Source organism: Vitis vinifera, chromosome 9 (genome assembly GCF_030704535.1).
Source record: "Vitis vinifera cultivar Pinot Noir 40024 chromosome 9, ASM3070453v1".
NCBI classification, from domain to species: domain Eukaryota; kingdom Viridiplantae; phylum Streptophyta; class Magnoliopsida; order Vitales; family Vitaceae; genus Vitis; species Vitis vinifera.
Window position 1 is genome coordinate 8,692,117 of NC_081813.1, and position 16,496 is coordinate 8,708,612.

Here is a 16,496-nt window from a genome sequence, read left to right on the forward strand (position 1 = left end):
GATTTTTTTTTTTTTTTTTAAGTTTTAAATATGTAAATTTTTTATTTGAATAAACATCAATGATCTTAATTTTTTTTTCAGATGCCTTATCCGTCAGCCCATCACTGAGTAAGGAGAGATGAGTAACAATCATTCTTACTTTCCACCACTGCCACTCAAAAACAACGAGGATGCAACTTAAGCTCCGTTTGGTTGCTGGGAAAGATGTAGAAACTCTTCCCTCCCTTTTCCTATTCTTTCTCGGCAGCCAAACCGCGCCATGGAAGTCGAGGTCAAGCTTCGCCTCCCTGACGCCGCCTCCCACCAGAAACTCTCCGACCTCCTCGCCCCATTCCATGTCAAAACCCTAATCCAAGAGAACATCTTCTTCGACGGATCAGCCGCCGAGCTCTCCTCCAAATTTGCGGTCCTCCGCCTTCGGTTCTACGACCTCGATTCCCGCTGCGTTCTCTCCCTCAAATCCCAACCGCAAATCTCAAACGGCATCAGCCGCGCCGAAGAAGTCGAAGAAGAAATCGAACCTCTGATCGGGCGTGCCTGCGTGGCGGAGCCATGGCGATTTAAATCGATGAATTCGAGGATAATCAAGAGGTTGAGAGATGAGTTTGAGGTAGGAGATGAGGGCTTGGTGTGCCTGGGAGGGTTCAGGAACGTTAGAGCGGTGTATGCGTGGAATGGATTGAATTTAGAGCTGGACGAAACTCATTTCGATTTCGGGACGAATTATGAGATTGAATGCGAGAGCTTGGAGCCAGAGAGAGCGAAGAAGTTGCTTGAAGGGTTCTTGGAGGAGAACGGGATTAGTTTCTCGAACGCGGAGGCCTCAAAATTTGCAGTTTTTCGATCCGGAAAGCTGCATTAGTGAGTCAATTTCTCGTTCTGAGTATTTGTTTACAAGATGATTGAATTTATGGATTGAAGCCTTTCTGCTGATGTTGAATGATAGTGTGGGCATCCTATTGCAATTGATCAATACAATTCTTTAGCAAATTGCAGGGTATGTGATAATCATCATACTATATGCTGATTGAATATATGATTTGAAGTCTTTTTATATGCATAATCATAGATAATGGATTGTGATGGTAAATATGTTCTTATGGGATGTTCTAGATGCTTTGAGAGCACAGAAGCTGGAGTTGAAGCCAGAGAGACAATCTGTAACATTGATACAAGAGGTTTGACAAAGTTCATCAATTGCTTCAACTTTTGACACAGTTTTCTGAAGAAATATTTGTCATCATCTCTCTCACCACCAGTATACCATGGAGAGAGATGAATCATTCCCCTAATCCATTGTTGTGAATCCCAGCATATGGATTCATTGATGTGCTCTGAACCTAGGTTTATTCAATCCGACTTTCTTTTATGAATGATTGATAAAGAGGAAAAAGAACATTGTAGTGATAAAAGTTCATCTGCATTTTGTTACATTACAGGGCTCATAGAAGATTATGTTTGGTTTGAGAAAATTTGAAAGAAAATATAAAGAGAAAAAAATAAAAGGGAAAAGTAAAAGAAGAGAAAAAAATGAAAGAAAATATAAAATAAATTCAAAATCAATAAATTATTTTTATATAAGATTTATTTTAATTATTTTATATAAAGACTAAATCATTTGTAAATACATAAATAATTTTAATTATATTTTATTCTTTTTATATTTTTTATATTAAAACCAAATATATAAAAAAAAAATTCCATTTTCTGTTCTTTCTTCATAATCTCATTCTGAATCTGTCATGTACATTATCGATATTTCAAATGATTGAACTCATTCCTATTAAATGTGTTATCTCATTTTGAATCTTCCAATTTAATAAAGCTTCCACTACTTTGCTTCCAATTTGTTAGTGTCGCTCAGATGCATGACTCCTAAGCTTCTGCATTCAACTTAAAAAAAAAAAATTCTTTTAAATCCATTCTATAAAATTTTGAAACAAATTAATGTAATGAAGTAATAGAAAAATATGCTCTTTGCAAATGAGAAGAAAAATAATTGTTTGTTAGAGCTTATGAAGATTATAGGTTATTAATATATATATATATATATATATAAGAAAACTTAGAAAAGAGTAAATTAATAAATTGAAATATTTTACATGTGTTTATTAGTAAGGCCAAAATGAGCTATAATAATTTTAAAAAAAATTGAAAATTTTAGTGAATGAAGTTTCACAACCCCTTTAATTGTAATTAGAGGAAACATTTTGTAGTTTACCTTCAATATATTTTTTCACTTTTAATTTTTTTTTTCCCCATTTTTATTTGAAATTTTGTTTCTAATGGGCTCATTTCCGAAAGCAAATTTTGAGCACTCCCCTTCTTGTTCTCTATTCCGTTGTTTTTAAGATTCTTGGTAATTGTTGCAACCTTTTTCAACTTGAAGATGAACTTGGTGTATCCCTTCCTCCTACCAATCAACACAGACAAATGAATGAAAGGGTGGGCCAAATAGTCAAACCCTCTTCATGATCAAATTAGTCATGGTGTAAAGCAAGAAGTCAACAAATAAGAATGAATAGATTTGTGTCTAATTTGATGAGGGGATATGAAAGTAGTCATAACATTTCTCTAGTGAGTTCCATTTGTTCGTATGTCGACCAGTACAAGAGATAACTATGCTACTAGGGTCTATCAAGACTCATCAAACTTCCAACTTTGTAACCTTTAGTGTGATAAGTAGTGGGCCATGAGGGGTCTAGATTCATCAAAGCTCCTAAATGGAGAAAGTGAGTAAGAGTGCGTTTGATAGTGATTTTAGAAAACGTTTATAACCTTTATAACACTTGAATGAGACAAATTTTTAAGTGTTAAAAAGGTTAGAAACATTTCCTAAAATCACTCCCAAATGGACTCTAAGAGTGTGTTTGACAATATTTCAGTAAACGTTTTTAGTATTTTTAACACTTGAATGATAAAAAAATTTAAGTATTGGAAATATTATAAACGCTTTCTAGAATCACTACCAAACGGAATCTAAGTCATGCATCAAACCTCCATAAGTTAATTTGTGCAACCATGTGGACGTCTGTTCCCTTTTTTCAATGCAACTCCAAGAGTTCTTGCATTTGGTTGCTACTAGTCCACCATGGGTAGTGGTGATCATAGTGGAGGGTGGTAGTTTTCTTAGGTGGTGATGGACGTTATTCTTCGTTGTCCTGATTTTCACCTCTTTGGTTTCCCGTGTTGTCAATGAACTCTTCATTTTTCCTCCATTGATCACTTACTCCATGCATCTTTTCAGACTTCAACATGCATTAGTCTAAAGGCCACATTTTTTGTGTATATACCAGGTGAGGTTGCTTACCACTTCTAATGTTAGTTTTTTTGCAATCCTTCCTCCCCTTAGCTAATCTTTGCTAATTTCAAGACTTTTTTCTTTCATGCCAACTTCCCTTTATCAATTTAAGGATTTTAAAACTCGTGTCAACAAGACTACTATTGTGGGCATGAATATTCCCATCCTTGACTTGCTAAAGCTAATGGGAATTCCTATGCCTCCCCTAAAGAAGAGGTTGATTAGGGGAGGGCTTAACTCAACATAAGAAGTTTAAGACGAGGTCATCTTCCATGCAATCACTATTAACGTTTGAGAAAGAAGTTGAAATTGGTGCAATCACAATCTAATTCAAAGAGATAAAAGTCATCTTCATTAGAATCATTATCTAATCAAACTCCAATCAATATTTAAGCTTCTCCAAGCATCGAGAATGACTCCTAAAAGGAGTCAATTACTGAGTCAATGGTGGTTGATGACTTCCCCTTAGGTCAAGTCACCTTGTTAAGTCGTATTGAGGCCTTTATCTAATGTCCTTATGTTGAGGATGGAGAGATAGTTGCTAGATTTTAACAAGTTAAAGATTCTTCTACTACTACTCTATCAAAATCTTCCCTCCTTGGGAAAAAGCCCACACAATTCTAACCTACAAGTTTTGGTTGCCCCTCGAGCCAGTGATGAAATGTCAAATGGAGAGATTGATCTTATCTTTGACAATGAGAAGCATTTTCTCATGATCAAAGTGACCAAATTTGGGAATTAAGGTCATTGTTCCTCCTTGTCCCTCCGATGATTATGTCCTACTACCCTCCTTAAGTGAGTGGGCTTAACTCTTGTATGGCTTTAGAAAAGGGCCTTCTATTGGTGAAAGCTATCTCATTCTAAGGATGGAAGGACAATTGTAATATTTTAACCTGTTAAAGACTCTTCTTTGTGATTGAGGATTGTTCATGTTATAAGTAAATCATGACAAGCCGATTGTAGCCCTAAAGCGGAACTCAAGCAGTTGCAATGACTCTTCTTTATGAATGAGGATTGTTCATGTTATAAGTAAATCATGATAAGTAGATCGTAGCCCTAAAACGGAACTCAAGCAGTTGCAATGACTCTTAATAAGGAATCATTGGCTTAAGCCCAATCTAATTAGTAGATCCTGTTTATAAGGAAGGAGTTGGAGAGTAAGGATGCACTTCTTAAGGAAATTAGAGATGACAAGTTGGCTACTGATGAGGTCACCCTTTTCTCCACACAAAAGGATGGCCAAGCTTTCCAAATTAAGTTAGGAATCTGAAAGGTCAGGTCAACACCCTTGAGGCCAAACTTGCTAATGTTCAATCACTAATTGATGACTCGAATAGAAGCTTCATTGGCATGATGCAAAGGTAAGTGATTAGTTTGCAGCTTTTAAAAAGAAATCTCAAGAGATGAATGACCATGGTTTGACTATAAAATCCCTTACAGTTGATGTAGTTGTAGCTCATTCTAAAACTTCCAAGATCAAGGCAGAATTAACTATGGCGTTCATAGAGAAGGTGTTCTTTGCCTTTGAATCAAGAAGGTAGTTGGGTTGTCAAGAAGCTAGGTTAGGGAATGAGGTTGAAGAAGTGGAGGGTTAAAAGGTTAAGAAGGGAGCAGACAAGGGTGACAAGGAAGGAGATAAGGAAGAGAGTGGTAGTTAGGTGGTGAAGGAAGAGTGATTGTTTCAACTGGTGGGAATGTTTCCTTTAGGCCACTGAGGGTTGTTTAAAGGGAGTCTTCCCAATGAGATGCTCAACCTAGTAGATTATGGTCCCTTAGGTGAATGTCCTTGAGAGATTTAAGTCACTAGGGGTTGTTTAAAGGGTGTCATCCTAGGGAAATGCTCGAACTAGTTAATTGTGGTCTCTTAGGCAAATACCCTTCATAGATTATGGCCACTAGGGGCCATTTGAAAGGAGTTATCCTTGAGATACTCGACCTGGTCAACTATGGTATGTTAGGTGCATGCCCTTGATGTATTTGAGACTATAACAATCGACTAGGTTAAGCTTGAGAAACGAAGACTATAACAATCCATACCCTTAGTAGAACTTGGAAAGAATCTAAAGCTTCCTCTAGATTTTTAGTGATTTTCTTAGAAATTTCCACATTCCCTATGAAGTGGTAAGGCTCATGGAACTATTAAAACCAAATAGAGGAGCATACTCACTTTTGCATGATCATACAAAGCCTTAGAGACTACCAATTATATGTTAAGCTAAATAAGTGTGAATTTTGGTCAAACTACATCACATCCTTAGGACATATCGTCTCTAGAGAAAGAATATCTATAGACATAGCTAAAGTGAAAGTAGTTATGACGTGGAACAAATTAGTCACCATGATGGAGAGTCATAGCTTCCTTGGATTGGCAAGATATTAGTGAATATTAATTGAGGGATTCTCCTCTATAACATTACCATTGATTTTCCTAATGAGGAAGGGAGTTAAATTCTTATGAACTAATGAATGTGAATAGAGTTTTGAGGAGTTAGAAAATCGTTTAGTGTTGGTGCCAATATTAATGGTGCCAAGGGGATCCGAAGGATATGTCATCTATAGTAATGCATCTCACAAAAGATTGGGGTGTGTTCTTATACAAAATGGAAAAGTGATAACTTATGCATCTCACCAATTGAAACACCATGAGAAAATCTCATTCATGACTTAGAGTTAACAGTAGTAGTGTTTGCCTTAGAATTTTGTGAAAAGTGCAAAATCTTTATAAATCACAAAAGTTTAAAATATTTGTTTACAAAGGAGCTCAACATAAGGCAAAGGTGATGATCGGAGCTCATTAAGGACTATGGCATAGCAATTCAATACCATCCCCGGAAGGTTAATGTCATAGCAAATGCTTTGAGTTGAAAGTCAGAAAGGATGGTAGCAACAATGTTGCTTGATTGAAGTCAACACATGGAAGTTTTATATTAAGAATGGGAGCAACTCCATATCCAAAGCAATAGTAAGGTGCTAGCCAATTTGGTAGCGCAACCAATGCTAATGGTTCTTGTATTAAAGCATCCCAACATAGTGATCCCCAAATTACTAACCTTGGTTAAGGTACCTCATCATGTTGGGGACATTGGCTTTAGTATGGATGACAAGAGCATCTTTTGTTATAGATCACACCTTTGTTTGCCCAACGTAGAGGATTTGAGAAAATAACTTCTCAAGGAGGCTCACTGCTCTTGATACATTGTACACCCAAGAGGAACAAAGATGTATCATGACTTTTTTTTTTTTTTTTTTATGAATAAAGATATATCATGACTTGAAAGAGCACTTTTGGTCGATAGGAATGAAAAGTGATATAACCAATGTTTTATATGCTAACAAGTCAAAGACCGAGCACCAAAAATCACCAAGATAATTATAACCACTCCTAGAATAGAAATGGGAGAATGTCATCATGGATTTCATTATAAGGTTACCAAAGTCACTAGTAGGTCATAAGTAATATGGACTATAGTGGATAGACTCACTGAATCAACTTATTTCCTAGCTATCAAACTAACCTACAAACTTGAGCATCTGGCGACATTATATATCAAAGAGATCATAAGATTGCATGGAGTGTCATTATCCATCATATTTAATCAAGATCTAAGATTCACTCCATGATTTGGGGTCAATTTGTAGAAGGATTTGGGGACAATTAGATTTTAGTTCAACATTACACTCTCAAACCAATGGATTGTTAAAGAGAGTTATTCGCATACTAAAGGTTATGCTAAGAGCCCACATATTAGATTTGGAGGCAATTGGGAAAAACACCTACTTTAGTGAAGTTTGCCTTTACTAATAGCTAATAGACAAGCATAGGCTTGTCTCTTTATGAGGCATTATATGGCAAAAAGTGTAGATCCTCAAGATGGGATGATTTTGGAGAAAGATGACTTATAAGCTGGGAAATGGTATAGTTAATGATAGATAAGGTATCTTTATTTCAAGAGCATCTTCGAATAACTTAGAACAAATAGAAAAGTTATGTTGATGCCTATCGTAGAGATTTAGAGTTTGAAGTAAAAGACCATGTGTTCTTAAGAGTCTCACAACAAATTGGAATTTTAAGTTCAGCCAAAAAGGCAAGTTGAGTCTAAGGTATGTAGGACCATTTGAAGTTTAAGAGGAAGACAAACTAGCTCCTTATCTAGTTGCCTTACTACCAAGTCTCTCATGCATTAATAATGTATTCCATGCATCTTCATTAAGGTTTTACAGATCAAATCCATTATACATGTCCTAGACACAATAGAAGTAGAATTAAGTGAGGAGTTGTCTTATGAGGAACAACTTGCCCAAATTTTAGATCACTTGGAGAAAGTATTACAAAACAAGGTCATACCATTTGTAAAAGTATTTGTGGCACAATCATCTTATTGAAGTGGCTGCTTGGGAATTAGAGATGAGATGAGGGAGTATGTAGAACTATAGGAAATTCTGAGAAAAGAATTTGTTGAATGAGGGTAGATTGTAATGACCTTAGTTTTCTTTTATAAATAATACTTTTGAAGTTTTCCTTTTATAGGATAGTATCTCCACGTTTGTCTTTAGACTAGAGAGGAGACACTATCTTGCATGGATGGCACCTACAAGGGCAGGTTGTCACAACGATTCTTAAAATGTGTTTGACAATTGATTACTACCAAAAAGTGCTATTTTGTAGACCTAATTATAATGGTTTTAAGCACCTTTGAGTAGTAATCATATTCATTTAACCCAATTAATTCATTAAGGTCCTTAGTAATTGGTTTTAACCATTTTGTGGCAAGTTTATATGTTTTTATCAACTTATGAATCAATTCAAGCATGCCAAATGATGGAGGAGCTACTTGGACAAGTTATGGCAAAGCTTTTGGAAGCTCAAATTCATGAAGAAACCAAGCTTTGGAGCCTCATAGTCCTTTGCCTTAGTCGTTTAAAGTATGCAAGGAAAGAGCACTGGAGAGAGGAAAAACAAAGTGAAGAAAACAGAGGAAAGCCAGCTGCAGTCTTCTTTTGCACTTTTGGAGCACTTCCCGAAGTCCATTTTCTACATTCTATATACCATTTCAAAGCTCAGGAAGTCAAGAATCCAATGCTTCAAACGGTATGCGATTCGGAGTTGAAACGAAGAAGTTACAGCCACTGCAAGTCAATCACTCTAAAGTGTTGCGAAATCAGCCTTTTGTTGCGAGAATTTCGCAGCCTTTTTGTACAGTGCTATGGAATTCCTCCTGAAGCTACCCGATACATGCCGCAAGCTGGAATGCTGAGAACCTCAAGGTGGAAGCCAATTTCGCAGCCCTGCGAGTTTAACTTGTTGTTGCGAAAATATTTCGCAGCCCTCTTGAGTGTCTGCGAAATCTCGCAGACACCATTTTCACCTGCGAAATGTCCTTAGTGCTTCCTGATATTTGTGCACCGACTCTTTTAGATATTTTTCTTCAGATTTTTGTGTCTAAATTTCCATTTTCTCCTTGTATTCAACCACTCATGTAATTCCTTAGCTAGGAAGTATCCAAGGAAGGGTAAATTACCTTCCTATATAAACTCTCTTGTAAACACTTTCAGGAGACGCTCGGAGAATCATGTAATCCAATATATAGAATCAACAAACAGAGCACTTGCTCTGTTTTTCATATATATTCTTGTCTTCTCTTTCATTTTCATTTTCTAGCCAACCAAACTCTGAGGATTTTTCCACAGAGGATGAGAGGTTAAGCTTTTTGTCTCTTGGAGTGAGGAAAGCCGGGTAAGTTTCCACATGCATAAATTGGAAGTTTTGTTGTTTTAGTTTTTAATGAAGAGAAAGTGTGACCCGTTAATGGTTTTTATCTTTTTAGTTAACTTAAAACGCCTTTAAATCACCTGGGCCAACACTTGGTAAGGCAAGTGATCTCCGTCCATGGAGATGCACTAGTTTACCCCTTGCGAGCCTCTGGGAGGTGACTTGAAGGTAGGATTTTCTAGAATAGCCAACACTTGGTAAGCTTTTGGACTCCAAGGAGACATCCATTAGTTATCTTTTGCAAGCTTTTGACGGGTAATCCAAGGTTAAAGATCACTTTGAATGGCAAGTGCTAGGTGAGAGGTATGAGTCATTGCAAAGTGCATCAGTGAGAGGGATTTAGTGTTTGAATCCATTAATGGGAAGCATCTGTACAACACCGGTTGGAGAAGGAACTATATGTTAATTCTCTAATGCAAGGAAAAGAAACAAGTGACCGGAACTCTCCATTTTGTATGAGGAACGAGCCTAGTGATCTGAACTCCAAGAAACACTTTTCTTTATAAGTAAAATCAGTTACTATTTTTGGTTAGTTTAAAACCAAATTCTTTTCTTTCAAACATCTTTATGTTTTCTTTTAAAGCTAACCTTGAAATGAAAAGGCACCAATTCAGCTTTGAATTGATATCATTTGTGAAGTGAAAACCCATCCTAGTGAACGATCCTAGAGCCACTATACTATAGTAGCTTTTTCTTTGCTACCCTAGTATATGGTGTTATAGGTTATAAATTTTGTTGATCACTCCCTCAATCAAGGAGCACCAGCTGGACACGAATCAGCTGAGACACCAATTAGGCATGAATCAAATGGCGCCGTTGTCGGGGATCAAACCTCGAATCAAATGGTGCATTTGCCACTGCCACTGCTAGGGACGAATCAACAATGCTTTTGGAAAGCACTTCTAATATAAAGAACTTTTTAGAAAAAAAATATATGTTTGATAAAATTTAGAATGTAATTTTAAATAATTAAAAAAAAATCACTTATAATGCTCTCAAGAGAAGTAATTGATAAGCGATTCTTTCAAAAACATTTTTAGAAAAAACACTTTTATTAAAAACACTTTGAATAAAAACTATGTCAACACACTCTTAATCTATTCCCCTATTACTAAGAACTTCCGCTTAGTATAGTGAAAGTGATTCTAGCAAAAACGTTTTTACCTATATCACTTTCATTAATAATACTTAGATCAAATTTTTTGTTGTGTTTTTAGTAATACATTACATAACAAAAAAAAAATAGGGCAGTTTTGAAAGAAACACCAATCAAGCACCGGTGCAAGCATCAATTCAAGTTATTCTCCACTCTCCCAAGACAGTATTTCACCAATCGAGTCACAGGTATCAAACATATTCATACCTAACGATTTTCCACAAAGTGGTGACGAAACGTATAACTTGTACAAATCTTTCCATTTTCCAATTCGATCTAATCCATTCGTTCGTAGAGCTATTTACTCGATCGCGGACATTTCTGGAACACCTCTAACAAAGGGACAAATAGTCAATTTTGAAAGAACTTATTGTCAACCTCTTTCATATATGAATCTATCTGATTCAGAAAGGAAGAACTTGCATCAGTATCTCAATTTCAATTCAAACATGGGTTTGATTCACACTCCATGTTCTGAGAAATATTTACCATCCGAAAAGAGGAAAAAACGGAGTCTTTGTATAAAGAAATGCGTTGAGAAAGGGCAGATGTATAGAACCATTTCCGAAGGAACTAGAGTTACATCTCTTTTCCATTTCCATTCAAGAGTTCTTATGTGTTTCCACGCCCCTTTGAGACCCCGAAAAATAAAGTTTTTCAAGTGATTTTTAAAATGTTGCCAAAGACTTGGAGTGCGTTTAACAATAATTCTAGGAAGTGTTTCTACCATATCTAATACTTGAAAATTTTTATTAGAAAGATTTGCTTCCAAACATTAGAAAGCGCTTCCAACTCTTGTAGCATCACTCCTATATAGGCTATTAGTCAAGCATATGGGATCTCTCTACTAATATTACACTAACAGTCCATGTAGAATTGAAACTAATACCTATTGGCACTGCTTAAATCCTTCTTTTCCATGAATAGTATGGAATTATGATAGAAACATACACAGCTATGGCACTTAAATATGAAATAAAGCTATACAGCATGTTTACAGGGCTTCAAAATTGGTATATCATAGCAGTTGAATGAAGATTCATCCTGTTGTTTCTCAACAACAATCCGGGATTTTGAGGGTGCAGAAAAGAAAGTGTTTTACCTGGAAAAACAAAACAAAACGAAGTACATGCAAATACACTTATCATATCTCATTACAAGAATTTGTTTTGACAAATTGTTCACAAACATTGAGGCTTCACATGATTCTCAGGAACTGGAAGGAAAAAAGAAGGAAAGAAAGAAATGAAAGTAAAAAATGTAAGTATGAACCCAATAACTTTTCTTTCATTCTTTCAACATTTGCTCTCTCGAACAAAAAATCGGGTGTTTTAAAGTGTTCAAACTTTCTTCAAATTTTCATCATACTTTTTGTTGTCTTCCAATATTCCATAATAATCAAACAGCAAAAACAAATACTCCTATTACAACATTTCCTAGATCAAAACAACCTAAACCAACTTGACTTTTGACAAAAGAGAAGAACTAAACCCAATCTTGCTTCCTATCAAGCAAGCATTTGCCCATTTCCAGGAGTCATATTTTGGAAACCACTTGGGTTGTGTTGTGTATAAATACTACCATGCTAATGCTTAGGGCCTGTTTCTTGCAGCAATATGTTTTACCTATCTTGGTAATTTGACACACCTTCACATATGAAAATCTTACTGCACGTCCCGTGAGGGGTTCAAATGAGGGTGTCTCTTTAAATTAAAAGGCCTATGATTTAAATATGAGAGCAAAAAATATAAATGAAGAAATGGTTTAGACAAATATTTAATAAAAGTTCATCATTCACTGACAAATGAAATTTTTTCCCTATAAAAATTGAAAGGATAAAAAGGGAACAAGATCAATTAGTCTCACTTCTTTTTTTTAGAAGGTGGTTGGGCTTGCTTTTCCTCCTCATCCCCATCTTCTTCATCACCATCCTCATCTTCGTCATCATCATCTTCGTCATCATCATCATCATCTTCATCTTCATCATCACTTCCTCCATCACCATTGGCCTCAACATCATCGTCCTCATCATTATCATCGTCGTCGTCGTCGTCATCATCATCATCATCATCATCCTCGTCATCATCATCATCTTCATCATCATCATCATCGTCATCTTCATCATCATCATCATCTTCATTGGCATCCTTGTTCTCAGTCTCCGGCCTTTTCATTTTCTTAAGGTCGGCTATCGGAAACCTGCAAAAGTGCAATGGTACCACATAATCAAGGATTAAAGTTTCGACATTTATCACTGAGATTTCAATGTGAATGGAAACAATTTCAAGGCCAAATTTTGGCATCAGTTTTTATCTTTCCATGCATCCGATTTTTTTATCAACTTATCACCATTTTTAGCAAACTGATAAATTGGCTATTTTCCTAGCATCTAGACAATTTTTTTGAGCAAAAAAAATTATATGAGCAAGGGTGCTCAAATCTGAGTCTATTGTGTGGAATCATGAACTTTGCAACCAAGCCAAGTTTGCCTATGTTATAATATATAAAATTAATATAGATAACCTTTATTTGTGATATATCCATAAAATTATGTCTATCAAAAAATATATCCATAAAATTATTAAATTCCATTTAATTGATTAGTGCAAATATAAAACTGTAATTAGATATAAGACACACATAAACTTGTAAATAAAATTATCAATATTTTGTACAAAAAATAATCATACATATATCATCATTTCCTTTATATCCTCGTGTGTGATCATCATTTTAGTGTACATATATATGGTACAATTTGTAATATTTGACAATAACATGCACAACTTGAATATATCCATTTTTCAATAAATAAAAAAATTAATGTGTATTACTGTTTGTTTTATCAAATATTTCTATAAGTTTTGATCAATTTTCTTTCCATCAATATTTCTTTCCCGGATTTCCATCTAACATATCTGTAAAATCCAACCACCAATATTTCCACATTTTCCAATATTTTGATCCTTGCACATAATTAATTAAGATTTGTTTTTCCCATGAATGAAGAAAGCTTCCAAATAATGCATGAAAATAAATAAATTAAATCTTCCCAACCTCTCATCTGCCACGGGCGCTTTTGGTAACAAATCAATATCATTTGGTAATGATCCAATCTGGAAAAAATCAAAACGTAATGGCAGAAAATATTAAAAAACACAACCAAAATATATACTGATAAGCAAACACATTACCCAAGCACTTCAGGAAAAGCTAGGATTAATTTATCATTTATGGCAGAGAAACAAAGAAGGAAGCAAACTATACAGCCAAAGGAAGGAAACATACATTTTAGGTTGCATACGAAAACTAATTGGCAGATCCCAAATTAATATCTATGAATTCAGAAATGAGAAATTGCTGGACATCAATCAAATTATTCGAAAACAAAAACTGAATATAAACCGGAAAAAAAAAAACCCAAATATGCCGTCTGCTGGGGAGTTCTCACTCGAACTTTTTAATTACTACATGCAAAAGCAAGCCAAAACCCATTAGCAAGGGAGTGTCCACCAGGTTGCTTTTACAAACATTAAGCTGCCAAGTTCTATTTTTGGGAATTAGCTTTGAAAAAGGTTGTTTAGTTTGAAAGCTTGAAAGCAGAAAACGTAAAAATAATGGAACCAAAAATGCAAAGAAACAAAAAAAGGATTGTGCATTCAAGAAACCATTTCCGGGAATTTCTCTTAAAATTGTTGTTTTTCCAGGTTTTAAGATTCAAATCTTCTTTAAGACAAATGAAACGACTTCTAAAGAATTTTAGCTGTTTGCATTTTCCAAAACAGAATAATGCATTTTCTCAAACAAAAGATGTTGTTCTGAAACCTCAAAGTAGTTGCCATATAAGCAATAACTCAAACAACAGATAGCAGAGATCACGCCCTGTAGTGTCCCAGAAATCCAGAGAATGCCCTTGAGTCATTCACAAAAATGTTTGGTTCAGTGCTTCAAAATGTAAGGCCCTGTTTGAAAAATATTTTTGAAAACAGTTTTCTAACTAAAAAAACACTATTAACAAACTTTTAAGAGAACAAATTTTTAAGAATTTGTTCTAAAAACAAGTAGTTTTTTAAAACATATTTTGGGTATTTTGAATTATTCTTTATATAGAGTTCCGAACGACAATTGAAAATGTGAAAAACGCTTCAAAAGCCTTTGTATTGTATAAAAATGGATAGTACTTTCACGAAGAATGAACGAAGAAAACCATTTTTCATATTAGAGATCCCAAACAGAATTTGGTTCATGAAAATGATTGAAAACTATTTCTAAGAATAGTTTTCAATAAACTGTTTTTTGAGAACTATTATCAAAAACATTCCCAAACAAGCCCAAACTTTCCTAACAATCTTTTGACTGCCAAGGGAAATAATAACATATTTGACTCATGTTTCATATTGTTCTGTTTTCCAAAAATGGAAAACTTGCCTCAACTAAGCCATTTAGGGCAGTGGACAGAGTTGATGGATGGTTGTTGGTTTGTCAAAGTTGTATTTTCTTCGACTTTCCCACTTTCTCAGGATCCAAACTGATAGCTAAAAAGTCTGAAATAACAAAAATGGGGGAGAAAAACACATCAAATGGAAACAACAGGATAACAGAACAGTCAATTCAACAACCTCAAGCTTTAAGCATCCAAAACCTAACTTCTTCATTCCATAAGCCAGACTCAGAAGAATCTCCATAATCTTAGCCTATAAGAAAAACTAGTACAATGCTAAATGAGATAAACCACAACCTTGTTCATGTTGAATTGTGAAACCTGAATTAGTATTGTGGCGTTTCGTTCACGGATATTTTTTTTATGTGATGATTGACAAATTTGCCCCTAATATATATTTAACCCTTTTATGTTTAGGGTTTAGGTTTTTAGAGAGTGTGGCCGCAATTGAAAGGTGTTTTTCGAGAGCTTTACCATCGCAACTCTTCTCATTCTTTTTATTAGTGAATTGTTGAGTGTTGATACACTCCATGGATGTAAGGATCACGATGATTATCAAACCATGTTAAAAATCTTGTCTTCGTTCTTTATTTTCTGCTGGTGTGTTCGTGGTTTGGTTACCAGTTCATTCCCAAAAGCAACTCTTATCCTCTGTTTGGTTGAAAAAAAACCAAAGCTGGAAATGAAAATAAGAAATTTCACCAAACTGAGCCAAACACAAACTAATCAAGGTAGGGTTTTTATTACGACTGTAATTCTTTCTTCTTTTGTTTATTTCCCTCGATTTTCCCATGAGCCAAACGGAGGGCAACTCTCAAAGAGCAGCAATACCAAAATACTCTTATATTCAAAGAACCACCCATGAACAAAAACATTCCCACAATCCAATAACAGCACAGAAGAAACTCCAAATCACAAGAAAGAAATACATAGAAAAAGATTAAGGGTGAGCATTTACCAACAAGAGAAGCCAAACAACAGATTTGTGAGCGACCAAGGTAGTCTCCACCACCACTGCTTCCACCAAAGAGCACAAAACCCTATCCAAATCAACAGACCCAGAAAAACACAGACTTTCCACCTCCATTGCACCAAGATGAGTATAAAAGGAAAAATGGTACTGAAAATTCAAGAAAGGTCAATGACCCAGAAAGAAAAAGTGGAGAGAGAGGGGAAGTGTTCGACACTAAAAACACCTTCCGGGCTATTGGGGATTTGGGTTTTTGCAAGCCATGAGAATTGAAATCAGGGTTTAGAGGGTGGGCAGGGACAGAGCATTAGGGTTTTGAGCTTTAGACACGAGTAATGTACAATTCCAAATTGTACGGTGAGTTAGGTTGTGTACAGATTGCTGCCATGTTAGCAGCAAAGTGAGTGATATAATAATTGTGCCGTCAGTGACTCTATTGACTTTTGCTTGGCTTTACAGAGATTTGACATCTGTCTTATTAAAGGGTAGAATAGTAATTTTGAAGGCATTGATGCGTTTTGTACTTTGTACCCTTAGGAACTTGATTGGCTACGTCCGAATCCAAACTGACCTATTGGGTTTAAGTAGATGTTGGCCAAATTCCTATTAATATTTTTATAATATATATTACATAATAATATTCATTTATTTATTTTTAAATTAAATTATAATAGAACAATCTTTATATGCATTTATTTTTTATTAAAATATTATCTTGTTTATTATTTACTTATTTATAGAAAAAAGTTATAAAAAATATTATAAATAAGAGTCAATCAAACCTAATCTCACGAATGGCTAATGCATCTAATATAATACTTCAATCAAACTCGACTCATCTCATGCCTATTTTATGAT

At 35.1% G+C, this 16,496-nt stretch overlaps 2 protein-coding genes across 2 annotated transcripts; one reads left to right on the forward strand and one right to left on the reverse strand.

Moving 5' to 3' along the window:
* Nucleotides 1–60: 60 nt before the first annotated feature.
* Nucleotides 61–1,060, forward strand: LOC100254954 (triphosphate tunnel metalloenzyme 3). The gene has a single exon (XM_002271401.4). It carries the CDS (start codon nucleotides 260–262, stop codon nucleotides 860–862), a length of 603 nt encoding a protein of 200 aa, XP_002271437.1. The 5' UTR covers nucleotides 61–259; the 3' UTR covers nucleotides 863–1,060.
* A 10,915-nt stretch (nucleotides 1,061–11,975) lies between these two features.
* LOC100259959 (uncharacterized) lies at nucleotides 11,976–16,081 on the reverse strand. Its single transcript, XM_010656543.3, has 3 exons — nucleotides 15,627–16,081; nucleotides 13,285–13,343; nucleotides 11,976–12,426 (listed from the first exon to the last, which is right to left on the reverse strand). The coding sequence occupies exons 1-3, from the start codon at nucleotides 15,753–15,755 to the stop codon at nucleotides 12,090–12,092; spliced, it is 525 nt and encodes a 174-aa protein (XP_010654845.1). The 5' UTR covers nucleotides 15,756–16,081; the 3' UTR covers nucleotides 11,976–12,089.
* Between the last annotated feature and the right edge of the window lie 415 nt (nucleotides 16,082–16,496).

Bases quoted from the DNA above. Each gene is read 5' to 3' on its own strand.
- LOC100254954 (XM_002271401.4), top strand. From the start codon at position 260: ATGGAAGTCGAGGTCAAGCTTCGCCTCCCTGACGCCGCCTCCCACCAG.
- LOC100259959 (XM_010656543.3), bottom strand. From the start codon at position 15,755: ATGGAGGTGGAAAGTCTGTGTTTTTCTGGGTCTGTTGATTTGGATAGG. The intron at 13,344-15,626 runs GTAAATGCTCAC...GATTTTTTCCAG, and splicing joins TTGTTTGGCTTCTCTTGTTG to ATTGGATCATTACCAAATGA. The intron at 12,427-13,284 runs GTTGGGAAGATT...GCACTTTTGCAG, and splicing joins GCGCCCGTGGCAGATGAGAG to GTTTCCGATAGCCGACCTTA.